Source organism: Manis javanica, chromosome X (genome assembly GCF_040802235.1).
Source record: "Manis javanica isolate MJ-LG chromosome X, MJ_LKY, whole genome shotgun sequence".
Classification (NCBI taxonomy): Eukaryota; Metazoa; Chordata; class Mammalia; order Pholidota; family Manidae; genus Manis; species Manis javanica.
Window position 1 is genome coordinate 45,461,814 of NC_133174.1, and position 27,804 is coordinate 45,489,617.

The 27,804-nt window shown below is 38.0% G+C and overlaps 1 protein-coding gene across 7 annotated transcripts in view; it reads left to right on the forward strand.

The window, feature by feature from the left end:
- KANTR (KANTR integral membrane protein) overlaps positions 1-27,804 on the forward strand; it is an 80,351-nt gene that overhangs the window by 10,467 nt on the left and 42,080 nt on the right. The window contains exons 5-6 of one of the 7 annotated variants that reach the window (XR_005059196.2): positions 23,900-24,011; positions 24,519-24,715. The exons of 3 other annotated variants lie outside the window; for them this stretch is intronic. Coding sequence is in view for 2 of the 4 variants with exons in the window: in XM_073227931.1 (XP_073084032.1) it covers positions 18,982-19,212 (231 nt within the window). In the remaining 2 variants the exon portion in view is untranslated. 3 more of the 7 variants (XM_073227931.1, XR_001850497.3, XM_073227930.1) reach the window with 3 other exon arrangements.

Sequence of the window (27,804 nt, forward strand, 5' to 3'; positions counted from 1 at the left end):
AAGGCCCACTCACATACTCCTTCACAGTCACTGTCCATCAGCGTAGTAAGATGATGTAAAATCACTACTTGTCTTCTCTGTGTTGCACAGCCCTCCCCGTAATCCCCTACACTATACATGCTAATCATAATGCCCCCTTTCTTTTTCCCTGCCCTTATCCCTCCCTTCCCACCCATCCTCCCCAGTCCCTTTCCCTTTGGTAACTGTTAGTCCATTCTTGGGTTCTGTGATTCTAGTGCTGTTTTGTTCCTTCAGTTTTCCTTTTTTCTTATACTCCACATATGAGTGAAATAATTTGGTACTTGTCTTTCTCCACCTGGCTTATTTCACTGAGCATAATACCGTCTAGCTCCATCCATGTTGTTGCAAATGGTAGGATCTGTTTTTTTCTTATACCTGAGTACTATTCCATTGTGTATATGTACCACAACTTCTTTATCCATTCATCTGCTGATGGACATTTAGGTTTCTTCCATATCTTGGCTATTGTAAATAGTGCAGTGATAAACATAGGGGTGCATCTGTCTTTTTCAAACTGGAGTGCTGCATTCTTAGGGTACATTCCTAGAAGTGAAATTCCTGGGTCAAATGGTATTTCTATTTTGAGTATTTTGAGGAACCTCCATACTGCTTTCCACAATGGGTGAACTAATTTACATTCCCACTAGCAGTGTAGGAGGGTTCCCCTTTCTCCACAACCTCGCCAACATTTGTTGTTGTTTGTCTTTTGGATGGTAGCCATCCTTACTGGTGTGAGGTGATACCTCATTGTGGTTTTAATTTGCATTTCTCTGATGACTAGCGATGTGGAGCATCTTCTCATGTGTCTGTTCACCATCTTAATTTCTTCTTTAGAGAACTGTCTATTCAGCTCCTCTGCCCATTTTTTAATTGGATTATTTGCTTTTTGTTTGTTGAGGTGCATGAACTCTTTATATATTTTGGATGTCAACCCTTTATCGGATCTGTCATTTATGAATATATTCTCCCATACTGTAGGATACCTTTTTGTTCTATTAATGATGTCCTTTGCTGTACAGAAGCTTTTCTGCTTGATATAGTCCCACCTGTTCATTTTTGCATTTTTTTCCTTGCCCGGGGAGATATGTTCAAGAAGAGGTCACCCATGTTTATGTCTAAGAGATTTTTGCCTATGTTTTTTTCTAATAGTTTTATGGTTTCATGACTTACATTCAAGTCTTTGATCCATTTCGAATTTACTTTTGTTTATGGGGTTAGACAGTGATCCAGTTTCATTCTCTTACATGTAGCTGTCCAGTTTTGCCAGCACCATTTGTTGAAGAGATTGTCATTTCCCCATTGTATGTCCATGGCTCCTTTCTCGAGTATTAGTTGACCATATATGTTTGGGTTAATGTTTGGAGTCTCTATTCTGTTCCATTGGTCTGTGGCTCTCTTCTTGTGCCAGTATCAAATTGTCTTGATTACTGTGGCTTTGTAATAGAGCTTGAAGTTGGGGAATGAGATCCCCCCACTTTATTCTTGCTTCTCAGGATTGCTTTCGCTATTCGGGGTCTTTGGTGTTTCCATATGAATTTTTGAACTATTTGTTCCAGTTCATTGAAGCATGTTGTTGGTAATTTGATAGGGATTGCATCGAATTTGTGTATTGTTTTGGGCAGGATGGCCATTTTGACAATACTAATTCTTCCTAGCCAGGAGCATGGGATGAGTTTTCATTTGTTAGTGACCTCTTTAATTTCTCTTAAGAGTGTCTTATAGTTTTCAGAGTATAGGTCTTTCACTTCCTTGGTTAGGTTTATTCCTAGGTATTTTATTCTTTTTGATGCAGTTGTGAATGGAATTGTTTTCCTGATTTCTCTTTCTATTAGTTCATTGTTAGTGTATAGGAAAGCCTCAGATTTCTGTATGTTAATTTTGTATCCTGCAACTTTGCTGAATTCCGATATTAGTTCTAGTAGTTTTAGAGTGGAGTCGTTAGAGTTTTTTATGTACAATATTATGTCATCTGCAAATAGTGACAGTTTAATTTCTTCTTTACCAATCTGGACTCCTTGTATTTCTTTGTTTTGTCTAATTGCCATGGCTAGGACCTCCAGTACTCTGCTGAATAACAGTGGGGAGAGTGGGCATCCCTGACTTGTTCCCGATCTCAGAGGAAAAGCTTTCAGCTTCTCGCTTTTCAGTATGATGTTGGCTGTGAGTTTATCATAGATGGCCTTTATTATGTTGAGGTACTTGCCCTCTATACCCATTTTGTTGAGAGTTTTCATCATGAATGGATGTTGAATTTTCTCGAATGCTTTTTCAGCATCTATGGAGATGATCATGTGGTTTTTGTCCTTTTTGTTGATGTGTGGATGATGTTGATGGATTTTCGAATGTTGTACCATCATTGCATCCCTGGGATGAATCCCACTTAGTCATGGTGTATGATCGGTTTGCTAATATTTTGTTGAGTATTTTTGCATCTGCGTTCATCAGGGATATTGGTCTGTAGTTGTCTTTTTTGGTGGGGTCTTTGCCTGGTTTTGTTATTAGGTGATGTTGGCTTCATAGAATGAGTTTGGGAGTATTCCCTCCTTTTTTATTTTTTTGAAAACTTTAAGGAGAATGGGTATTATGTCTTCTCTCTATGTCTGATAAAATCCCGAGGTAAATCCGTCTGGCCTGGGAGTTTTGTTCTTGGGTAGTTTTTTGATCATTGCTTCAATTTCATTGCTGGTAATTGGTCTGTTTAGATTTTGTTTCTTTATGGGTCAGTCTGGGAAGGTTGTATTTTTCTAGGAAGTTGTCCATTTCTCCTAGATTTTCCAGTTTGTTAGCATTTAGGTTTTCATAGTATTCTCTAATAATTCTTTGTATTTCTGTGGGGTCCGTCATGATTTTTCTTTTCTCGTTTCTGATTCTGCTGATGTGTGTTGATTCTCTTTTTCTCTTTAATAAGTCTGGCTAGAGGCTTATCTATTTGGTTTTTTCTCTTGAAGAACCCACTCTTGATTGCATTGATTTTTTTTCTATGGTTTTATTCTTCTCAATTTTATTTATTTCTTCTCTGATCTTTATTATGTCCCTCCTTCTGCTGACCTTAGGCCTCATATGTTCTTCTTTTTCCAATTTCAGTAATTGTGACATTTGACTATTCATTTGGGATTGTTCTTTCTTCTTTAAATATGCTTGGATTGCTATGTACTTTCCTCTTAAGACTGCTTTCGCTGCGTCCCACAGTAGTTGGAGCTTTGTGTTGTTGTTGTCATTTTGTTTCCATATATTTCTGGATCTCCATTTTAATTTGGTCATTGATCCATTGATTATTTGGGAGCATGTTGTTAAGCCTCCATGTGTTTGTGGGCCTTTTTGCTTTCTTTGTACAATTTAGTTCTAGTTTTATTCCTTTGTGGTCTGAAAAGTTGGTTGGTAGGATTTCAATCTTTTGGAATTTACCGAGGCTCTTTTTGTGGCCTAGTATGTGGTCTATTCTGGAGAATGTTCCATGTGCACTTGAGAATAATGTGTATCCTATTGCTTTTGGATGTAGAGTTCTATAGATGTCTATTAGGTCCATCTGTTCTAGTGCATTGTTCAGTGCCTCTTTGTTCTTACTTATTTTCTGTCTGGTGGATCTGTCCTTTGGAGTGAGTTGTGTGTTGAAGTCTCCCAAGATGAATGCATTGCATTCTATTTCCTCCTTTAATTCTGTTAGTATTTGTTTCACATATGTTGGTGCTCCTGTATTGGGTGCATATATATTTACAATGGTTATATCCTCTTGTTGGACTGACCCCTTTATCATTATGTAATGTCCTTCTTTATCTCTTGTTACTTTCTTTGTTTTGAAGTCTATTTTGTCTGATCCTATTATTGCAACACCTGCTTTTTTCTCCCTATTGTTTGCATGAAATATCGTTTTCCATTCCTTGACTTTTAATCTGTGCATGTCTTTGGGTTTGAGGTGAGTCTCTGGAAAGCAGCATATAGATGGGTTTTGGTTTTTTATCCATTCTATTACTCTGTGTCTTTTTGTTGGTGCATTCAGTCCATTTACATTTAGGGTGATTATTGAAAGATATGTAGTTATTGCCATTGCAGGCTTTAAGTTTGTGGTTACCAAAGGTTCAAGGTTAGTTTCTTTACTATCTCACTGTCTAACTTAACTTGCTTATTGAGCTATTATGAACACTGTCTGATGATTCTTTATTTCTCTCCCTTCTTATTCCTCCTCCTCCATTCTTCATATGTTGGTTGTTTTGTTTTGTGCTCTTTTTAGGTGTGTTCCCATCTAGATACCCTGTATTGGTGGTTTGTGGGAGGCAAATTCCCTTAACTTTTGCTTGTCTGGGAATTGTTTAATCTCTCCTTCTTATTTAAATGATAATCGTGCTGGATACAGTATTCTTGGTTCAAGGCCCTTCTGTTTCATTGCATTAAATATATCATGCCATTCTCTTCTGGCCAGTAAGGTTTCTGTTGAGAAGTTTGATGATAGCCTGATGGGTTTTCCTTTGTAGGTGACCTTTTTTTTCTCTCTGGCTGCCTTTAATACTCTGTCCTTGTCTTTGATCTTTGCCATTTTAATTATTATGTGTCTTGGTGTTGCCCTCCTTGGGTCCCTTGTCATGGGAGTTTTGTGTGTTTCTGCGGTCTGAGAGGCCATTTCCTCCCCTAGTTTGGGGAAGTTTTCAGCAATTATTTCTTCAAAGACACTTTCTATCCCTTTCTCTCTCTCTTCTTCTTCTGGTACTCCTATGATGCGAATATTGTTCATTTTGGATTGGTCACACAGTTCTCTTAATATTCTTTCATTCCTGGAGATCCTTTTTTCTCTCTCTGCATCAGCTTCTCTGTGTTCCTGTTCTCTGATTTCTATTCCATTAATGGTCTCTTGCATCTCTTCCGTTCTCCTTTTAAGTCCTTCCAGAGATTGTTTAATTTCTGTATTCTCCCTCCTTAGTTCTTGCATATTTCTCTACAAGTCCATCAGCATGTTTATGACTTTTGTTTTGAACTCTTTTTCAGGAAGATTGGTTAAATCTACCTTCCGAGATTCCTTCTCAGGAGAGGATGTGGAAGGTGTCTGGGTTAGCCTGGTATGGATCAAATTTTTTTGCCTTTTCATGTTGTTAGATGCAGTGGTATGCTATTGACTCACGTCTGTCAGCTGGGAGAGCCAAGACCTTTTCCACTTGCTCCTGGCCTTTCTTCACTGGGACATCAGTGACCCCTAGCGGCTGTGTTGGGCAATTGCGCATAGACTCGGTCTGTTTCTTGCCCAGCCATTATGGAGGAAGCTCCCTTGCTGTGGGCCTGGCCAGCCTCAGGCTGCTGCTCTGCCATCGCGGGGCTCCGGAGGGGGAATGGACGGGGGGGGCTGTTTATCACTGTGAGGGGTCTCAGAGCTGCTGCCCAGGGGGTTAGGGTGCCCAGAGTTCCCTGGAATTCCCAGCTGCTAGGCTAAGTTTCCCAGGACGCTTCTGTCCAGCTGTAGGGTCCCTTTCCCTTTAAGACTTTCAAAAAAGCACTTGCTTTTCTTTGTCCCATGGGTGCCAGCTGTGGGGACTCACTCACAGGTCTTTCTGTCCTGTTTCCCTCGTATCCAGCTCCCCATGCCTGGGTGTGCATGGCTAGGGCTGGCTACTTAGCAGTCCTGGGCTCCCTCTCTGTCCCTGCTCTGACTCCTGTCCTCTCGCCGGGAGCTGGGGTGAGGGGTGCTCAGTTCCCGCTGGGCTGGGGCTTGTATCTTACACCCTTCGCCAGGCGCTGGGTTCTCGTGGGTGTGGATGTGGTCTGGCTGTTGTCCTGTATCTTCTGGTCTCTCTTTTAGGGATAGTTGTATTTGTTGTATTTTCTAAAATATATATGTTTTTGGGAGGAGATTCCCACTGTCCTACTCACACTGCCATCTTGGCTCTACCCCCTAATCTTTGCCATTTTAATTATTATGTGTCTTGTTGTTGTTTTCCTTGGGTCCCTTGTGTTGGGAGATCTGTGCCCCTCCATGGCCTGAGAGACTATCTCCTTCCCCAGATTTGGGAAGTTCTCAGCAATTACCGCCTCAAAGATACTTTCTATCCCTTTTCTCTCTCTTCTTCTTCTTGTACCCCCGGAATACAAATATTGTTTCATTTTGATTGGTCACACAGTTCTCTCAATATTCTCTCCTAGTGATCCTTTTTTCTCTCTGTGCCTCACCTTCTTTGTATTCTTGTTCTCTAATTTCTATTTCATTTATCATCTCCTCCAGTATATCTAATCTGCTTTTAAATCCTTCCATTGTATTCCATAGTAATTGAATCTGTGTACTGAGTTCATTCCTGAGTTCTTGAATATTTTTCTGTACCTCCATAAGTATGTTTATGATTTTTATTTTGAAGTCTCTTTCAGTATGATTGATGAGTTCAGTTTCACTTGATCCTTTTTCTGGCATTTGTGGAATTTTGGTTTGAACCAGGTTCTTTTGACATTTTACATTTGTATGTGGTACCCTCTAGTGCCCTGAACCTCTACTCTCTGGAGCTGCTCAGACCCTGAAGCGATTGTGGGGGTTTCAGGGGAGCAGTGCTTGTGCCTGGGGGGGAGAAAAGAGCTGTTTCCTTCTTCCCAGCTGCTATGCCTATCTCCAATGACAGAACCAGTGGGCCGAACACACAGGTGTAAGCCTCGATGCTTTGCATTTGTAGCTGCTGTAGTTTTGCTTCCCTCTGGCTGGCCTGATGCCAGGGCTGGAGCTGCTGGTTTGTGAGCCAGGTGCCGTCTGGCTGAGAGGAAGTTGCAGCACGCTGTGTATCACAGAGAGGGGCCTTGTAGTTGCATCGCCAGCCAGTGGGATGGAGCGCCTAAAGCTCCTGAAAATTTCTAACCTGCTGGGCAGAGTGAGCCCAGATAATTTTGTCTACCTGTCCTCTCTCCTGAGCAGTAAGCTCCATGCAATCCCTGCCCCTTTAGCAGCCCTCTCGCTCTTAGGAAGTCTCTCAGACTGCCTGCCTTTCTTTTGCCCCAGAGCAGCTGGATATGGATCCCTGTTTTCCACAAGTGGCTGAAATTTCATTCTCTCCAGGTAGTCTGTCTGTCTTAGCTTTCCAACCCCACTAATCACCAGAGCACCATGCAATGTAGGTTTGTGCTCCTAGAGCAGATTTCCAGGGCTAGGTGTTCAGCATTCCCAGGCCTCTACTCCCTCCCCTCCCTGGTTCCCTTCCTCTTGTCAGTGAGGTTGGGGTAGGGGAAGGGCCTGGGTCCCGCCAGATCATGGCTTTGGTCCATTACCACGTTCTTTGAGGTCTGTTCTTTTCTCCAGGTGTATGCAGTCTGGTGCAGCCTTCTTTCCTGTTGTTCTTTCAGGATTAGTTGTATTAGTTACATTTTCATATCATGTGTGGTTATGGGAGGAGTTCTCTGTCTCACCTCTCATGCTGCCATCTTTAATCTCTCCCAATATCCTTTAGTAATTAAATTTTTAAAAAATAAACTTTTAAATTAGAGTTTTAAAAGCTGTAGAAATAGTACAAAGAATTTCCAGATATCCTTCACTCAGATTCTTAAAGTGGTAAGAGATTATACAAGTGCAGTTCAGTTATCAAAATCGGGAAGTTAACATTGGTATAATACTGTTAATGAAAGTACTGACTTTATTTGGATTTTTTCAGTTTTTCCACTAATATCCTGTTATTTCCTTCGATTTAACTCAGGATCGCACATTGTGTTTAGTCGTCATGTCTCCTTAGGGTCTTCCACTTTGAAACAGTTCTTTACACTTTTTTGTGTTTTATGACCTTGATACTTTTGAATAGCCCTGGCTAGTTATTTTATAGAATTTGGGTTTGTCTGATGTTTTCTTGTGATTTGAGTTAAGTTATGTAATTTTGGCAAGAATACCACAGAAGAGATGTGTCTTCACTGCTTTATATCGTGAGGCTTATGATACCAGTTTGTCCCAATACTGTTTTTTTCACTTTGACTCTTTGTTTAAGATGGTGTCTGTCAAGTTTCTCCACTGTAGTTACTCTTTCTTCCTTTGTATTGAGTAAGTAATTTGTGGAGAGATACTTTAAGATGATGTAAATATCAACCACCTTGTTTTAAATCTGAGATCATCAGACTGTACCACCATGCACACACATACACACATGCTGGCCCTGTCATGCTTCATTCGTAGAATTTAGCAGCTGGTTTACTGTCACTGTTTTAAGCTACCATAGTCCGACCTCTTGGTAATTTTAATATCCTCATAGTTGATCCTTCCAATGTTCTTGTCTCTCAGTTCTATGATCCTCTCTCCTATAGTGCTCTTGGTTTTCAACCCCACCTCAGCCCCCCTCTCCCAGTCTTACATTTCCCCTTACTGGGACATGTGACTGGGAAGTCTCCCACAGTCTTACATTTCTCCTTACTGGGACATGTGACTGCATTGCCTCCATAATCTCAGTGTCAGGCATCTTGCTATCCACCTGGCACCTCCTTCCAGCCTACACAATACCACAGTGCCACAGGGACTGAATATTTTCACCACCCTTTACTTCTGACGTGTTCCCATGTCCTTCCTCTAATCAGCTTAGATTCCCTGGTCCCTCATTATAATCATTCTTTTGCATATTTCCTTACTTCCCCTGTTCTCTGTCCCGGGGGCAGAACCCCAGCCCTAGTTCAATCCAACTGTCTGCCTGCTCCATTGCATTTACCTAGGCTACTGACTCTCCTATCCTCCTAGATGACCATTTTATGCCCTCTCTTTACTCAGATCTCCAACACCTCTTCTCCCTCTTCTCCTACCCTATGCTCAGGCTGCCTACTTGATGGAAGAATTGAAACCAACAGAAGAAAGTCTGCACCGAGTCCAACCCCATACCCAACCACCAAGCTGCATCTGCACTCACACACTCTGCCTTCCTCTCTGTGTCATGGATAAACTGTCCCTGCTGTCATCAAAATCCAGTCCCTCCACTTTGGTCTTAGATCCCACCCTCTCTTACCTACTTGAGGATATACTCCATCAAACTCCCCCTCTCTACAAGATCATTCCCATTTGCACACAGACATTCTGTTATGGCTTCCATCATTTTGTTACAGCTTTATTGAGATAGATTTCATGTACCATAAAATTCACCTTTTTAAAGAGTACTATTTGGTCATTTTTAGTATATTTACAGTTGTACAACCATTACCACAATCAACTTTAGAACATCTGTATCCCCCCAAAAGAAGCTTCACACTCATTAGCAGGTATTCCTCATCATTCTGCCCACCCTAGTCCTAGGTAACCAACTCATCTACTTTCTGTCTCTCTATATTTCATGTAAGTGGGATCATATAGTATATTGGTCTTTATTACTGGCTTCTTTTTTTAGCATAATTGTTTTGAGGCTTATGCATGTTGCTGCATGTAACATTCCTTTTTATTGCCTAGTAACATTCCGTTATATGTATATACCACAGTTTGTTTATCCTCTTGTCAGTTGATGGACATTTCAGTTATTTCCATGTTTGGCTTTTAGGAATAATGTTGCTCTGAACATTTGTGCACAAGTTTTTGTGTGGATGTGTGTTTTCTTTTCCCTTGGGTGGATACCTAGAAGTGGAATTGCTCTGTTATATAGCAAATCTACGTTTCAGTTTTTGAGGAACTACCAAACTGCAAAAGTGGCTGTACCACTTTACATTCCCATCAGCAATGTATGAGGTTTCCATTTTCTCCATATCTTCACCAACACTTTTTTATTGTCTGTCTTATAGCCATCCTAGAGAATATGAAGTAGTGTTTCATTGTGGTTTTGATTTGCATTTTCCTAAAACTAATGATGTTGAACATCTTTTCCTATGTCTGTTGGTTATTAGTATATATTCTTTGGAGTAAGGTCTGTTCAAATCCTTAGCCCCTTTAATGTTAGATTATTTGTCTTATTGTTGGGTTATAAGTGTTATTTATGTATTCTGGTGCAAGTCTCTTGTCAGATAGGTGAATTGCAAATATTTTCTCCCATTCCGTGGATTGTCTCTTTATTTTCTTGATGGTGTCCTTTAATGAAGAAAGTTTTTAATTTTGGTGAAGTCCAATTTATTTTTTCTTTTGTCACTTGGGCTTTTTGTGTCATATCCAAGAAAACCCAACATCATAAAGATTTATTCTGGTGTTTTCTTCTAGGTATTGTATGGTTTTAGCTCCTACATTTAGGTCAATGATTAATTTTCAGTTTATTTTTGTGTGTGAGGTAGGGGTCCAAATTTCATGCTTCTGCATGTGGATGTCTAATGTCCCAGCACCTTTTGTTGAAAAGAATATTCTTTTGCCCATTAAATTGTTTTGGCAAGCTTGTCAAAGGTCAAGTGACCATAAATCATAAATATAAAGGTTAATTTCTGGATTCTTAATTCTACTCCATTGATCTGTATGTCTGTCCTATGCCAGACCACACTGTCTTGAACTGTGGCTGTGTAGTTAAGTTTTGAAATCAGGAAGTGGGAGTCTTCCAACTTTGTTCTTTTGTAAGACTGTTTTGGCTGTTCTAAGTCTCTTGCATTTCCATATGAATTTTAGGATCAGCTTATCAATATCTGCAGAAAAACAGTTGGAATTTTTATAGAGATTGCATTAAATCTATATATCAATTTGAGAAGTATTGCAACTTAATACTAGTAAATTTTCCAATCCATGAACATGAGATGTCTTTCTATTTGGATCTTTTTAATTTCTTTGAGAAGTGTTTTATAGTTTTCAGTGTCTGGCACTTCTTTTGTTAAGTTTATTAGTGGGTATTTTATTCTTTTTGCTGCTTTTGTAAATGGGATTATTTTCTTAATTTCACCTGCTGATTACTCATTGCTGGTGTATAGAAATATATTTGATTTTTGTTTATTGATCTGTCCTGCCATAATCCTGAGCCTGTTTAATAGTTCAAATAGTTTTTTTTTGAGAGGGCATCTCTCATATTTATTGATCATATGGTTGTTAACAACAATAAAATTCTGTATAGGGGACTCAATGCACAATCATTAATCAACCCCAAGCCTAATTCTCAACAGTCTCCAATCTTCTGCAGCATAACGAACAGGTTCTTACATGGTGAACACGTTCTTACATAGTGAATAAGTTCTTACATGGTGAACAGTGCAAGGGTAGTCATCACAGAAACTTTCGGTTTTGATGATGCATCATAAACTATAAACAATCAGGTCAAATATGATTATTCATTTGATTTTTATACTTCATTTATATGTGAATCCCACATTTCTCCCTTATTATTATTATTATTTTTAATAACAAATAGTTTTTTAGTGGATTCCTTAGGATGTTCTGTGTACAAGATCATGTCATCTGCAAATAGAGATAGTTTTACTTTTCCTTCCCAATCTGGATGCCTTTTATTTCTTTTTCTTGACTAATAGCCCTGGCTAGACCTAGTAATACATTGTTGACTGCAAATGATGAAAACAGACATTCTTGTCTTGTTCCTGATCTTAAGAGGAAAGTATTGAGTCTTTCCCCATCAGGTGTGATATTGCTGTAGGTTTTATGTGGATACACTTTATTGAGTGGAGGAAGCTCCCTTCTACTCTTGAATCTCTTGAGTCTTCTTACCATAAATTGGTGTTAGATTTTGTCACATGCTTTTTCTGCATTTGTTAAAATGATCATCTGGAAATGCTTAATTCTATTAATATAGTGTATTACATTGATTAACTTTCAGATCTTCAAACAGCTTGCATTCCTAAAATAAATCTTACTTGGTCATGTTATATAATACTTTTTGATATGTTGCTGGATTTGGTTTTCTAGTATTTTGAGCATTATCACATCTGTACTTGTGAAGTATATTGGTCTGTAATTTTCTTTAGATATCTTTGGTTTTGATATCAGGATTATACTGGCTGCATAGAATGAGCTGGGAACTGTTTCCTCCTCTGTTGTTTGGAAGAGTTTGTGAGAGATTGATACTTGCTTTGTGTATGTCATCTGTCTTTCTGTTACTTTATTCTTCAATTGTTCTCGTGTTTTGTGTTAAGTTGGTGTTTTCTACTGTAACTTTTAAATTTCCTTAATAATGATATATTTTTTAGTTAGGTTCTTAGTGGTTGCCCTAGAGATTACAACTAACATTTTAACTTGAAACAATCTACTTTGGATCAATTCTAACTTCATTTCAATAGTCTATAAAAATTTGCTCCAGTATACCTCTGTTCCCTCTCTCCTCCTTTGTAGTAGTATTATCATGCAAATTACTTCTTTGTACACGATAGTCCCATCAACATGGTTTTCTTATTATTGCTTTATGCAGTTGTCTTTTAAAATAGATAGAATAAGAGTTACAGATAAAAATACTTCATTTCATAGCACCTATGTAGTTACCTTCAAGTTATCATTTAGTGTCCCTTAATTTCAGCCTGAAAGTAGTATTTCTTGGATAGGTCTTCTAGCTACAAATTCTTTCAATTTTTGTTTAGCTTAACTTCTCTTTCATGTTTAAAGGACAGTTTAGCTAGATATAGAATTCTCAGTTGACAGTCTTTTTTTTTCCCATTTTGAGGGTGTCATCACACTATTTTCTGGCCTCCATGGTTTCTGATGAGAAGTCAGCTGTTAATCTTATTGAGGATCCCTCATATGTGGCAAGTCAATTTTCTCTTTTCTCTGGCTCATTCAAGATATTGTTTTTGTCTCTGACCTTCATCAATTGCCCTATGATGTATCTAGATGTAGATCTCTTTGAGTTTACTCTACTTGAGCTTCTTAAATATATAGATTCATATTTTTCATCAAATTTGAGATGTCTTGCTTGCTTTTTCTCCCTCTTTCCCCTCTGAGACTCCTATTACTCATATGATGGTACTTTTGGTAGTACCCCACAGGTCTGTGAAGCTCTGCTTCTTCATCCTTTTTTCTTTCTGCTTTTTAGACTGGGTTATCTCTACTGACCTGTTATCAACTTTACCCTTTCTCTCTTTTGACAGTTAAGATCTGTTGTTGAGCATCTTTAAGTGAATTTTTCATTTTGGTTATTATACTTTCAGCTCCTGATTTTCTATCTGATTTTTTTATGATTTCTATCTCTTTATTGATATTCTTTATTTGGTAAGACATTGTTCTCATACTTTCCTTTAATTCTTTAGGTATGGTCTTTTTCAGTTCTTTGAAAATATGTATAATAGTGAAATTAAAGTCTTTTTCTATTAAGTCCCAAACATGAACCCCCTCGGGGACATGCTCTGTTGACTGCTATCTTTCCTGTATATGTAATACAATATACTTTACTGTTTCTTTGCGTGTCCATGATTTTATGTCAAAAACTACACATTTTAGATACTCTATTCTGACAACTCTGGTATCAGGTTCTTACACCCTCAAGGTTTGTTGTTCTGGGTTTTTTGTGTGTGGTTGTTGTTATTGTTAACTTTCTTGTTGCTGTTTATTTGTTTAGTGACTTTTCTCAAGTAATTCTGTGGATTCTATATTCCCTGTTTTACATAGCCCCAGAGTTCCCTGCTAGCTTATTTTTTTTGAAGTTATTGTTTTTATTTTTAAGCCTGGACTCCAGGGGTCACACATGGGTAAGTGTAATTTGGTTGTCAACTAGTGATTGGTCAGATTTCTTTAAATGCCTTGTCTATGTGTCTTCCATCCTTTGCCAAGGGGGTCTGTGTGAGAGGATATGCCTTCATACTTGAGCAATTGTACAAAGTAGCCTTAGCTTTCACTTTCTTTTTGTACAGGGCCTCACAGTCAGCCAGAAGTAAGTGACTTGGGCATTCTTCATTTCCAACTCTTTCTTGGGTATGCGTGTAGCCTTGAGTACATGCACAACTCTTTAGAACCACAGGAATATGTCAGACCTTTTAAGGGTTCCCTGCAGTTGTCTCATTTTTCAGGATTTCATTTTAATTCATGGCCAAAGCAGTCAGACCTCTCTGTTGTTTGGAATTGTCAGCTTTTGGCTGTTGCACTGCTGAGCTGGAGCGAGAAGGAGGATGGGAATAGTCACATATTAAAATGTTACAGAAACCTCTGTCTTAACAAGATTCAATAGGTTCCTTTGGGTGGATGATACTTCATTCTGTACTTTTGGTTAATTGCCAGAGTTTTGAAATAGTTGATTTTAGTTGGTTTCACATATATTCATTGTTTTAAAGGGAAAGATAGTTCATCACAGTCCTCTCTGCCATTTTATTGACCTCCTATTGCTCCCATCTTTAAAAAAATTTTAAACTGTCTTCATCCCACATCTCCTTGCAGCTATGACTTTATTTCCTTAACAGGAAAACTCTCCAAAGGAGTTTTCATTCCTCACTTCCTCCTACACTTCTCCCATTCTCTGTTCACATAAGTATCTTAGATATATAATAAAATATTATATGTATGAGTTATAAAGATAATAATGTAATGAAAGCCTGAGAATTCACAACCCCACCCAAGAAACAACATTAATGTTGGCATCTATCCTTGTGTCATTTTCTGTCCTATTCCTCACCCCACTCCTACCAGAAACTACCATTCTTGTAAGTTGTATGTTTAACACTCTGTTTGTGGCTTTTTTTCCTCCTTATGGTGTCTTTACATGAGCAGAAATTACTAATTTTAATTGAGTTGAACAATTCAATTTTTTCTCTAGAGCCAGCTCTTTTGTGTGTTCTTTAACCTATGGCATAAAGATGTTCTTTATTCTTCTTTATTTCTTCTAATAAATGGTAGACATAGACATACTGATACATATTTTTTTTCATGTTTGTAGAAATGCTTAACCAATATTTGGCTTGTGAGCTTTGTAAAAATAGTATCATACTTTTTGTGGTGTTCTGTGACTTGTTTTTTCACTCATTATTATGTTTCCAAGGGTCCCCTGTGTTTTGCATGTAGCTGTAGGTTTTCATTCTCAGTGCTGTATAATATTTCATTGGATGACCACAAAACAAATTATTCACCCATTTATCTGTTGATGGACATTTGGGTTGTTTTCTAGCTTTTTGCTCTTGTGAATAGTGTTACTATGCACATTCTCCTGGTACATACGCACACCCATTTTTCTAAGTTATATACCTAGGAATGGAGTTTCTAGTTAATGGGACATGTAAACATTCAGCTTGACAGAATTATGGCAAAATGTACTCTAAACTGATGGTACCAATTTACACACCTTCCAGCAATTCATAAGAGATCCCATTGATCCACACTCTAACCAGTACTTGATATTGTCTCACTTTTTAAATTTTGTCATTGTAATGAGTGCAAAATGATTATCTCATTGTGGACTTGATTAGCATTTTTCCAGTCATTAATGTGAGTAAGCATCTTTTCATGTTTATTGGCCTTTCATTGTTTCTTCTTTTTTGTGTGTTGTATTCCCTAACCTGGTCACAAATATATTCTTTATTGTTCTTTATTTCTTCTAATAAAAGTTTAAAAGTTTACTTTTCACATTTAAGTCCTTAATCCAAGTGCAATTTATTTATTTTTGTGTGGTATAAAGTATAAGGTAGGGAGCCAGTTTCATTATTTTCCACATGGATAGCCTAATGATCTGAATTGCCACCTCTGTCCTGCATCAAAGTTCCATATCTGTATAGGACTGTTTCTGAGATCTCTGCTATTGGCTAACTTTTTGTCCCTGAACCAGTACCACACATACTACTCTAATTACTTTAGCTTCATAAAGAATCTTGATGTTTGAGAGCAAAATCTCCCTATCTTATTTTTCCTCAGGAATACCATATATTCTTGGCCCTTGTTATTTCAAACATATTTCAGAATCATCTTGTCATATTCTACAAAAATATTGGAATTGCAATGAATGTATTGATCAATTGAAGAGAATTGATATGTTTATGATGTTGAGTCTTCCTAGCTAAGAACATGATAGATCCTTTCATTTTAAATAAACTCTTGAATGTCTTTTGGTAGGGCTTTGTAATTTTCTGCAGAAGGTCTTGCATATCTTGTGTTAGATTTATTTCTTGGTATTTATGGTTTTTGCTGATATTATAAATGAGATATTATTTAATGTGTTTTATCTCTTTTGTAGGCGTATAAAAATGAAGTTGACTTCTTATGTTAATAGTATAGCTGTTTACCTTGCTAAATGTTTATTATTTTTAAGCAACCTTTTTATTTTAGAATAACTTTATCATTATAGACAAGCAAAGAGATAGTATGGAGACTCCTTACCATGGCATGTTTGTCAAACCTAAGAAAGCCACACTGGCATATTACTATTAACTAAACTTCAGACTTTATATGGATTTATCAGTTTGCTCACTAATGTCCTTTTTCTGTTGTAGGATTCAGTTCAAAATACCACATGGCATTTAGTTGTCATGTCTCTTTAGTGTCCTCTGATCTATGACAGTTCCTCCTTGGACAGTCCTTGTTTCTTATGATCTTAACAATTTTGAGGGGTACTGTAAAATGTCCCTCAATTTGGATTTGTCTGAAGTTTTCCTCATAATTAGACTGGGGTTGTTTTTGGAAAGAATACCACAGAGTTGAAGTGTCCTTTTCATGACATCATATCAGGGTGATGTGATAGCCCCATGACATCACTGGCGATGTTGAACTTCATCACTTGGTGAAGGTGGTGATTGCCAGGTTTCACCACTGTAAAGTTGCTAAAAAGGAAAAATGCCCTTTTTAGTCTCTGTTCTTTGGGAGAATCTATCCCACCCTCAAGAACAGGGAGAGGAATTAAGCTCTATCTCTGGAGGGGGTTGTATTTATAGACATTATTTGAAATTCTTCTGTAAAAAAGGATTTGTTTTTTCTCACTTGTTTATTTGTATATTTACTTATTATTCAGTCACTTGTTTGTATCAGTATGAACTTGTGTAGCTTAATTTAATAATTTGAGTTATAATTCCAAAACTAAGTTATTTGTCCTGTTGATCAAATTGTTCCAGCTTTGGCCATTGGTGGCTCTTTGACATTGGCTCCTGTGTCCCTTTGACATGCCCCCATCCTTCTGTTTTTGAGTACTTCCTTACTTGTTGGCACTACAAGATACTTCCTACTCATCTTGTTTTTTCCTGACCCAACCCTAAAATTGACCATTTCTCAAGGAGCCCTGGTTCCTTTTAAGTTGTCTGTATATTCTTTTTTGTTCCCTATGTTGACAACCATGTGAGTTATAAATAACAACAGCATTATTTCTTCCTTTCCAGCCTTTATGCCTTTAATTTATTTTTATTGTCTTACTGAGATGGCCAGAACCTCCAGGACAGTGTTAAATGGAAAAGACAGTAGTGGGCATCCTTGTCTCATTGGGTATTTTAGAAGAGCCACTATTCCCTATTAAGGATAATATTTGCTGTAGATTTCCATAGGGTTTATCAGATTAAAGCACATTACAGCCTGTTCCTCTATGCTATGAAGCTTTATTATTGTTTCAAATCATGAAAAGGTGTTGAATTTTTATCAAATACCCTTTCTGTTTCTTAGTACAATTATGGTTTCTTTCCTCCAATAATGTGATAAAGTGGTAGATGATATTTATAGACTTTCCTCATGTTGGCCACCTTTGCATTTCTGGTATAAACACAACTTGGTCATGATCTTTTCTTTCTCATACAGTGGCTAGACTTAGTTTGTTAATATTTGTTCAGAATTTTTGTATCTGTGTCCATGAGTGAACTGGCCTTTAGTTTTCCTTTCCCATGCTGTCCGTATTTGCTTTTGGCTTCAAGTTCTGCTGGTATCATAGAATGAATGAGTCAGTGCTCCCTCTTTTACAATATTCTGGAAGATGCTCTATGATTTTGGAATGATCTGTTTGGTAGAATACTCCTGTAAAGCCATCTTGGTCTGGTGTTTTCCTTTTTAAATTTAATTAATATTAAACTTCTAAATAAAATCTTTTCAAAAATTTAAATGAGAAACTTGAAATTTGCTTCCATAACATGTTTATTTTACATCAGGTTTGTGCTTGAAATGGCTATACATCAAATCCTGAGCAAGACTTTTTAATGATGTGTTTTCAAATTCTTAACAGTCACCATCAATAAAAATCTTTCTTTGTACAATTAGGTGAAAAAGTATATAAAACTAATTTTTAAATTGTTCAAAAATGTTTACTAGTCGAAATAATATCTAACAGCCTTTCTGTTTCACTGACAAATATATTGTTAAAATTTCTTATGATAATGTGATTAGATTTCAAATCCAATTGAACTCTTTCATATTGATTATTACAAAATAATGATTAAGCTCTTATTTGCAGAATATGCATCACTGTTAGAACCATCACCTTGCAGCTAGCTTGGACACCATTAAAAGGGCTCATCAGCTGCGGATGGATAGAAATTTCTGATACTTGTGAAGACAGAGATTCAGGGATTCTACCTGGAGCTACACCCTCCAGAAGCCCCTACTTGGCCCCTGCACACCCAGCCAATTACAACGTGGGCAGTGTGTGGTGTTTCTTGGCAACTGGAACACAGACTTCTCCAGCAGCTTCACAGGTCTCTTGTCCTCAGTGAGCTGAAGACCACAGAAGCTGGCTACTGAAGATGCTGTCCAAGTGATAGAGATCCTCCTTGGCCCTGCTTATTAGCACATTTACCACAGAGCAGTAACTGAGTGCTGGCTGTTACCCATTCTTGCTTACTACCTGCAGGAGCTACAGAGGGATTTGTCAGACCCCATTTTACTAAGGGCCACACTCTAAAGATCTCCACAGGAGATTGCCCATAGAAGGGTGGCCTGCCTTAGGATCTCTACTGCCTTAGGTCATATGTGGACACCAATAGGGCCCAGAGGATCAATATCTCTTCCCCTACCTGTAATCCACATATTAAGTAGAAAATTTTGTCTCCTGCCATTTTTTGTTCTTTGTTTGTTTGGTAGGAAGTTTTAACTACTGCTTCAATTCTTTTAGTAGTTCGAGAACTATTCATGATTTGTTTTTCTTCTTTAGTCAATTTTGGTAAGCTATAGTTTTCTAGGAATTGGTCCATTCCCTCTGTGTTCTCAAATTTATTGGCATAAAGTTTCCTTATTTTTTAATTCTCTGCTGTATATAACCTGTAATTATGTCTCCTTTTTCATTGCTAATATTGGTTATTTGTGCCTTCTCACTTTTTTTCTTGATCAATATCACCAGAGGTTTGTCTCTTTTATTAGTCTTTTCAAAGAATCAACTTCTGGCTTTGTTGCTCCTCTCTATTGTGTCTTTGTTTTCTATTTCTTTAATTTCTGCTCTTATCTTTTTTGATCTCTTTCCCTCCACATTTTTTGGATTTATTCTGTTGTTCTTTTTCTAATTTCTTAAATTGGACACTGAGCTCATTAATTTTCAGCCTCTCTTGTTTTCTAATTTGTGCAATTAAGGATATAAATTTCCCTCTAAATACTGCTTTTCTTCAAGTTTAGACATGTCATATTTCATTATACTTTGGTTCCAAGTACTTCAACATTTCCATAATGGTTACTTATTTAATCTGTGAGTTATGTAGAAGTGTGTTTTTAAACTTCTAATTGTTTGAGTTTTTAAAATTTATCTCTTTGTTATTGAAATCAATTTTAATTGCTTTATGGTCAGAAGATGTGTGTGTGATAATAGCTCTTTAAAATTTATTGAGACTTGCTTAGTACATGATCAATATTTTTTAATGTTTCCTACATGCTTTATAAGAATGTATGTTTTCTAATTGTTGAATACAGAGATAAGTCTATTATCAAGTTGTTAATTGTACTGTTCAAGTTTTCTATATCTATACTGATTTTGTGGTCATGATATATAAGTAATTGTAAGTGGTATATTAATATTCAACTATGATGGTAGATTTGTCTATTTATCCTTGTAGTTCTTTTTATAATTTTATACATTTTGAGGATATTTCATTAGGAATATTCAAATTAATAATTGTTATGTATTCCTGGTAAATATGTAATGACCCTCTCTTCCTGGTAATGCATTTTTTCTTGAAGTCTAGTTTATCTCATAGTAATATAGCAGTGCAAGCTTTTCTTTTTGCTAGGATTTGTGTGGTAAATAATTTTCCATCATTTTATTTTTCAACATTGAGAAGGGCATATAGCTGGACCTTTATATCTAATCTGGTGATCTGTGTCTTTTAACGGGCAAGTCTCATCTGTTTATATTTGCTGTGATATTTGGACTTGTTTCTGTCATCACAGTTTTCTATTTCCTACCAACACCTTTTCTATGATTCATTTTTCTCTTTTCTTGCCTGCTTTTTTAGTTTTGAGATTTGTTTGCTTTTTTATTCAACATTTTCCCTCCCTAGTATTTGGAATGCACATATTCTTTTTCTATTCTTTTTGTGGTTATCCTTCAAATTTTACCATACATATTTAACTTATAAGGTCTAAAGTTAAACAGAATTTTAGCCTCTTTCTTGAAGAATGCAGGAAACTTAAACTCTAGTCATTCCTCTTTTGACCACATGCTATTGTTTTGAGTATGTTAGTGTGTTCTTTTTTTTTTCTAACCCCACTATTCATCATCACTAGTATTATTTTATATAGACAGTATTTGTTTGGATTTACATGCATACATTCTTACATCTCAGACCATCATTCTGGGATCATTTTCTTTCATTCTTAATACAATGTTCCAATGTTCTTTGAGTACATGTCTCTTGTTAAATGCTTCAAGTCTTTGTTATATTTAAATGTCTTTATACTCATTCTTAAAAGATAAGTTTTTATAGGTATTTAAAAGTCTGCTGTCAGTCTAATGTCTGTTTTTTGTAGGTGTTTTTGTTTTGGCAACTGGAACACAGATTTCTCCAGTAGCTTCATTTTTCTCTCTTTTCTTGCCTGCTTTTTTAGTTTTGAGATTTGTGTGTGTGTGTGATAATAGCTCTTTAAAATTTATTGAGACTTTTTGTCTGGCTACTTTTAAGAACTCTTTCCTCTTTCTCACTCCTTTGTATTTTTAGAGATATGCAGAGGCTTCTCCAGTTTCATTCTAATATTTTTGGGCATGGATTTCTTTTCTATTTATTCTACTTTGGAAGTGTCCTTCATGCATCTATATTCATGTTTTTCATAAGTTCTAGAAAATTCTCAGCCATTGTTTCTTCATATAGTGCCTTTCATTCTTTCTAGATTTTCTTTCTCAGAATCCTGTTAGTCATATTTGGACCTCCTCATTATCTCTTTCATCTCATAACATCTCATTGACATTTTCTATCTCTTTGTTTTCCTCTGCTTCATTCTTGATAATTTCTTCAAATGTATCTTTCAGCTTACTGATTCTCTCTTTAGCTAAGTCTGATTTGCGGATTAATCTGTCCACAGAATTTTTTTTCAACAGTTGGATTTTCATTTGTCCATTTCCTAATCTGCCTAGTCATCCATAGTAGTCTCTTGTTGCTAATCTTTGTGGTTATGTATATTATTTCTTTAAACATTTTATACAATTTTTGTTCAACAAGTAATTGCTGTTTGCACAAGTATGACATTATGAATATTTTTCACACCTAAACCTCATAGTATACTCTGATTATGTATTTTTTTGTGTATCTTCTTTTTGTTTTCCTAGTAATTGTCTGGTTTTTCTTTCTAGTGTTACCATTACTGATTCTTCTCTGAAATTCCCTTTAAAATCCATATCAGATAATTTCCCTCCTCTCCTCAAAATTCTCTCATGACCCCGAGCTTCCTCAGAATAAAAGGCAAAGCTCTCACCATGACCCAAAAGTCTCTACACAATCTGGTCCGTCTCCCCTCTTTGACCTTGTCTCCTATCACTCTCCCTATCACTCACTCTTCTCCAGCCACACTGGCCTCCTTACTGTTCCTCAAACATGTCAGGTACTCTCCCCTCTTTGACCTTGTCTCCTATCACTCTCCCTATCACTCACTCTTCTCCAGCCACACTAGCCTCCTTACTGTTCCTCAAACATGTCAGGTACTCTCCATCTTCAGAGCCTTTTGTACTTGCTCTTCTCACTACCTGGAACACTCTTCTTCCCAGATAGTCTGATGACTTGCCCACCCACATCCAATATGCTTAAATGCCACCTCCCTATAGAAGCATTCCCTGACCAGCATATCTGAACTAGTCCCATTCACTAGCACTTTCTGTCCCCTTGTCCTACTTTATGTTATGTTTGTCTAAAAAGCACTGATAACCACCTGACATATTTTATATTTATCTATTGTGATTAGTGTTTGTATCTCCCCAATAGATTGTAAACTCCACAAAGCAGGGACTGTTGTTCACTGTTGTATCCTCAGTGCCAAGAAAAACAATGCATAGTAATATTTAGTAGACAATAAATATTTGTGAAATAAACTGAACAAATGAATGAATGAATGATAGTGAAATGCATTGAGAATTAGACTAGTCATGAAGGCTTTTTCATGCCATGCTAAGGAGCTTGGATATCGTTGTTCAGATGGGTGGGGTAGTGAGAATAGCTTCTGGGTTCTTTTGAGAAGCAAGTTCACAGTTGGTAGGGTGGTGACACAGCTGCATATTCTCTCTGACTGTGTCTGTATATCCTGGGGCTCCTGAAGGTACACTTGCCTCTTTCTCAAACAACACTCAAACCTGCTGTGTTGTCACCTCCCTGTTACTTGGTGTAGCTCTACCCTGGCTCTACCTGATCCTTCTGATCCTCGCTGGGATTCCCTTTCTCCTGCCTTGTGTGGAACTGTTTCTTGGTCCCCAGACCAAGCATATCACCCCATTAGACTTTTTTCTGTGGTACATGGTGGGGGTGATGGTGGTACAGAAGTTGTACAGCCTGTCACACAGTGAGTGATATTGTAGCAGTGGACACTAGATAGGTAAGTTTCAACTCAAAAATGCCTTCCATTGTCAAGGCTGCAACAGGTTGTGAGATCTGAGTCGTGACTTTTCCCCTAAGCCTTTTGGGAGGAGCATGGCTCCAGTGTTTCTGCCTTCCCATGACTGTTTGGATACTAATTCTGTTGTCTAATGTTTAACCTACTTGCCTAGTTGTTTGTCACCCGCTAATTTCATTGGAATACCATCAGTATACATAGGGCCCTGGATATGCTGCTGGAGACCTTTTTCTGGGCCAGCATGAATTCACAAATCATTATCAGTGTAATCCAACTAGATATAACTTCAGTTTAGCAAAATTGACTGACCACCTACTATGTGTTGGATCTCCTTCCCTGCACTAAGGACACAGAGATGGACAAAATGTGTTCCCAGACACAGAACCATAACTTCAGTGTGACCAGTGCACTAACAGTAATGGATAAAAGAGACTGTAAGAACCCCTAAGGAACATACAGTCCAGCTCAGGGATCCAAGGAAGGTTTCTTAGAAGAGATGACATATGAATTGAGTATTAAAGTTAGGGTTAGGGTTCTTAGGGTTGTTAGGTTAGGATTAGGGTTAGGCCCACTGCCTAGGTTCAAATCCCGGATCTGCCATGTCAGAGCTGGGCAAGTCACTTAACTTCTGTATTCTTTAATTTCACCTTCTATAAAAATGAGGATAATAATATTACTTACCTGAAAGGGTGACTGAGGCTATTAAGTGTGTTAATATATGTAATATGTTTGGAATAGTGTCTGGCATATAGTAAACTCTCTATATGTGTTTGCTGTTATTTGCATTATTACTTTTGTGCTGAGGGTATTGAAGACAGAGTTTCTATGCTGCAATGAGGAAAGGACAGTGTATGTTTTGCTCTGTAGGATGCTCTAATATTTCAGAAACAAAAGCCATTCACAAAAAACACAAAGTCAGGAATTCAGAGGAATTATTTGGGCACCTTAGTGTATAGGATAGCAAGTTCGTGAGGTATTCAGAATAGGATAGGGTTCTCCAGTGGAAAAATGGGAAGCAGTGTTTAAGGATGGGCCCCCTTGAGAGGGGACTCATGTTGGCTGTTTCCTTGGTGGAGCAGAGCCACACTAAATGGGGAAGCAGTGACCATGAGTGGTTATCTTAGGGCAAGGGGTTTCAGAATCATTTAATAATGCTCTTCTCTTCAGAACAAACCTGTCAGTTATGGAGAGGCTTTAAAGGATGTGATGGCTCTTCTGGATGAGGACACACATCTGTTGAGGGCAAGGCTGCCGCCAGGGTTGATTCACACTCTCACAGGTAGGACTGACCACATTAAAAATGCTCTCAGCCTCTGTTCTAAATTCTAAAACAGTTTCTGTTCTGGGCCCTCTCTGAGTTTGGAAAAAGTCCCAGCCTCAGTAGCCATCCCAGACACAATCTAGAGGATATGGACAGTAAGAGTGGGTCATACTGAAAGTAAGTACTTGGTGGGGTGTCAAATTTGAGGAAAGAGTGTTAAGAGTGAAAGTTCAAAAGATGCAAAAATTTTAAGCAAAATTATATCAAATCAAATATAATATATTGAAAAGATAAGAGAGCATGACCAAGTGGTGTTTATCTCAGAAATGCAGGGTGGGTTTAACATTAGAAAAGCAACCATTGCAGTTTACCATGTTAACAAGCCAAAGAAAGAAAAACCCATATGATCACTGAAATAAATGCAGAAAAGCATTTAAGAAAATCCAATATCCATTCCCAATTAAAAAAGAAAAGAACCTCTTGACAAACTGGAAATAGAATGGAACTTTCTCAACCTGATAATAGGGCATCTACAAAAACCCTACAGATGGAGGAGGAGCAAAGATGGCAGCGTGAGTAGAGCAGCAGAAATCTCCTCCCAAAACCATATATTTTTTTGAAAATACAACAAATACAACTATCCCTAAAAGAGAGACCAGAAGATACAGGACAACATCCAGGCTACGTCCACACATGTGAGAACACAGCGCCTCACAAAGGGGGTAAGATACAAGCCCCAGCCCGGTGGGACAAAGCACCCCCTCACCCCAGCTCCCGGTGGGAGGAGAGGAGTTGGAGCGGGGAGAGAGAGGGAGCCCAGGACTTCTAAATAGCCAGCCCTAGTCATCCACACAGGAGTGCAGACACACAGGGTGTGGGGTGCTGGATACTAGGGAAATGGGACAGTAAAACCTGGGCATGGGTCCCCGCAGCCAGTGCCCCTGGGACAAAGAAAAGCGAGTGCTTTTTGAAAGTCTTAAAGGGACAGGGACCCCACAGCTGGACGGAAGTGTCCCGGGATACATAGCCCAGCAGCTGGGAATCCCAGGGAACTCCGGGCACCCTATCCCCCTGGGAGACAGCACAACTCAGAGGCTCCTCATGGTGATAAACAGCCTCCCACCCGTTTCTCCTCCAACGTGGCTCTGCCATAGTAGGGAAGCAGCCTGAGGCTGGCCATGCCCACAGCAGCAGAGCAGAGCTCTTTCACAGTGGACAGGCAAGAATTAGAAATCCTGTCTGCGCACAGCTGCCCAGCACAAGCTGCTAGGGGTTGCCATTCTCCCAGGAGAGGAAGGCCACAAATCAGCAAGAAAGGACATTCTCCCAGCCAACACATGTGCCACTCCCCACAACTACCTCTAACGCCATGAAAAGGCAGAAAAATTCGATACTGACCAGACTAACCCAGACATCCTCCCCTGACAAGGAATCCGGGGAGATAGACCTAACCAATCTCCCTGAAAAAGAATTCATAATAAAGGTCATAACCATGTTGATGGATCTTCAGAGAAATGTGCAAGACCTAAGGGATGAACTCTGGAGGGAGATTACAGAAATAAAACAATCTCTGTAAGGACTTAAGAGCAGACTGGATGACGTGCAAGAGGCCGTTAATGGAATAGAAATCATAGAACAGGAATGCAGAGAAGCTGATGCAGAGAGAGATAAAAGGATCTCCAGGAATGAAAGAATTTTAAGAGAACTGTGTGAGCAATCCAAAAGGAACAATATCCGCATTATAGGGGTACCAGAAGAAGAAGAGAGGGAAAAAGGGATAGAAAGTGTCTTTGAAGAAATAATTCCTGAAAATTTCCCCAAACTGGGGGAGGAAAGAGTTGCTCAGACCATGGAAGCACACAGAACTCCCAACAGAAGGGACCCAAAGAGGACAACACCAAGACACATAATAATTAAAATGGCAAATATCAAGGACAGAGACAGAGTTCTAAAGGCAGCTAGAAAGAGGAAAAAGGTCACCTACAAAGGAAAACCCATCAGGCTATCATCAGACTTCTCAACAGAAACCCTACAGGCCAGAAGAGAATGGCATGATATACTTAATGCAATGAAACAGAAGGGCCTTGAACCAAGGATACTGTATCCAGCACGAATATCATTTAAATATGAAGGAGGGATTAAACAATTCCCAGAGAAGCAAAAGTTAAGGGAATTTGCCTCCCACAAACCACCTCTACAGGTTAATTTAGAGGGACTGCTATAGATAGGAGCACTCCTAAGGCTAAACAGATGTCATGAGAGAAAATAAAATCACAGCAGAGAAAGCAGACCAACCAAATACTAAGGCAAAAAATAAAATCAACTACCCACAAAAGCAGTTAAAAGAAACACAAAAGAGCACAGAATAAAACACCAAACATATTAAGAATAGAGGAGGAGGACTAAGAAAGGAGAGAAATAAAGAATCACCAGACAGTGTCTATAATAGCTCAATAAGCGAGTTAAATTAGGCAGTAAGATACTAAAAAAGCTAACCTTGAACCTGGTAACGACAAATCTAAAGCCTGCAATGGCAATAAGATATCTTTCAGTAATCACCCTAAATGTAAATGGACTGAATGCACCAATCAAAAGACACAGAGTAATAGAATGGATAAAAAGCAAGAACCATCTATATACTGCTTACTAGAGACCCAGCTCAAACCCAAAGGCATGCACAGAGTAAAAGTCAAGGGATGGAAAAAGATATTTCATGCAATCAACAGGGAGACAAAAGCAGGTGCTTCAGTACTAGTATCAGACAAAATAGACGTCAAAACAAAGAAAGTAACAAACAAAGTAAGTAACGAGATAAAGAAGGACATTACATAATGTTAAGGGGCTCAGTCCAACAAGGGGAGATAACCATTGTAAATATATATGGACCCAACACAGGAGCACTAGCATATGTGAAACAAATACTAACAGAACTAAAGGAGGAAATAGAATGCAATGCATTCATTATAGGAGACTTCAGCACACCACTCACTCCAAAGGATAGATCCAACAGACAGAAAATAAGTAAGGACACAGAGGCACTGAACAACACACTAGAACAGATGGACCTAACAGACATCTATAGAACTCTACACCCAAAAGCAACAGGATACACATTCTTCTCAAGTGCACATGGAACATTCTCCAGAATAGACCACATACTAGGCCACAAAAAGAGCCTCAGTAAATTCCAAAAGATTGAAATCCTACCAACCAACTATTCACACCACAAAGGAATAAAACTAGAACTAAATTGTACAAAGAAAGCAAAAAGGCCCACAAACACATGGAGGCATAACAACATGCTTCTAAATAATCAATGGATCAATGACCAAATAAAAATAGAGACAAAGAAATATATGGAAACAAGTGACCAGAAAAACACAAAGCCCCAACTTCTGTGGGATGCAGCAAAAGCAGTCTTAAGAGGAAAGTATATAGCAATTGGTGCATATTTAAAGAAGGAAGAACAATCCCAAATGAATAGCCTGAGACACAATTATCGAAATTGGAAAAAGAAGAACAAATGAGGCCTAAGTTCAACAGAAGGAGGGACATAATAAAGATCAGGGAAGAAATAAATAAAATTGTGAAGAATAAAACAGTAGAAAAAATTAAAGAAATCAAGAGCTGGTTCTACGAGAAAATAAACAAAATAGAAAAGCCTGTAGCCAGACTTATTAAGAGAAAAAGAGAGTCAACACACATCAACAGAATCAGAACCAAGAAAGGAAAAATCACGACGGACCCCATAGAAATACAATGAATTATTAGAGAATACTACGAAAACCTATATGCTAACAAGCTGGAAAAC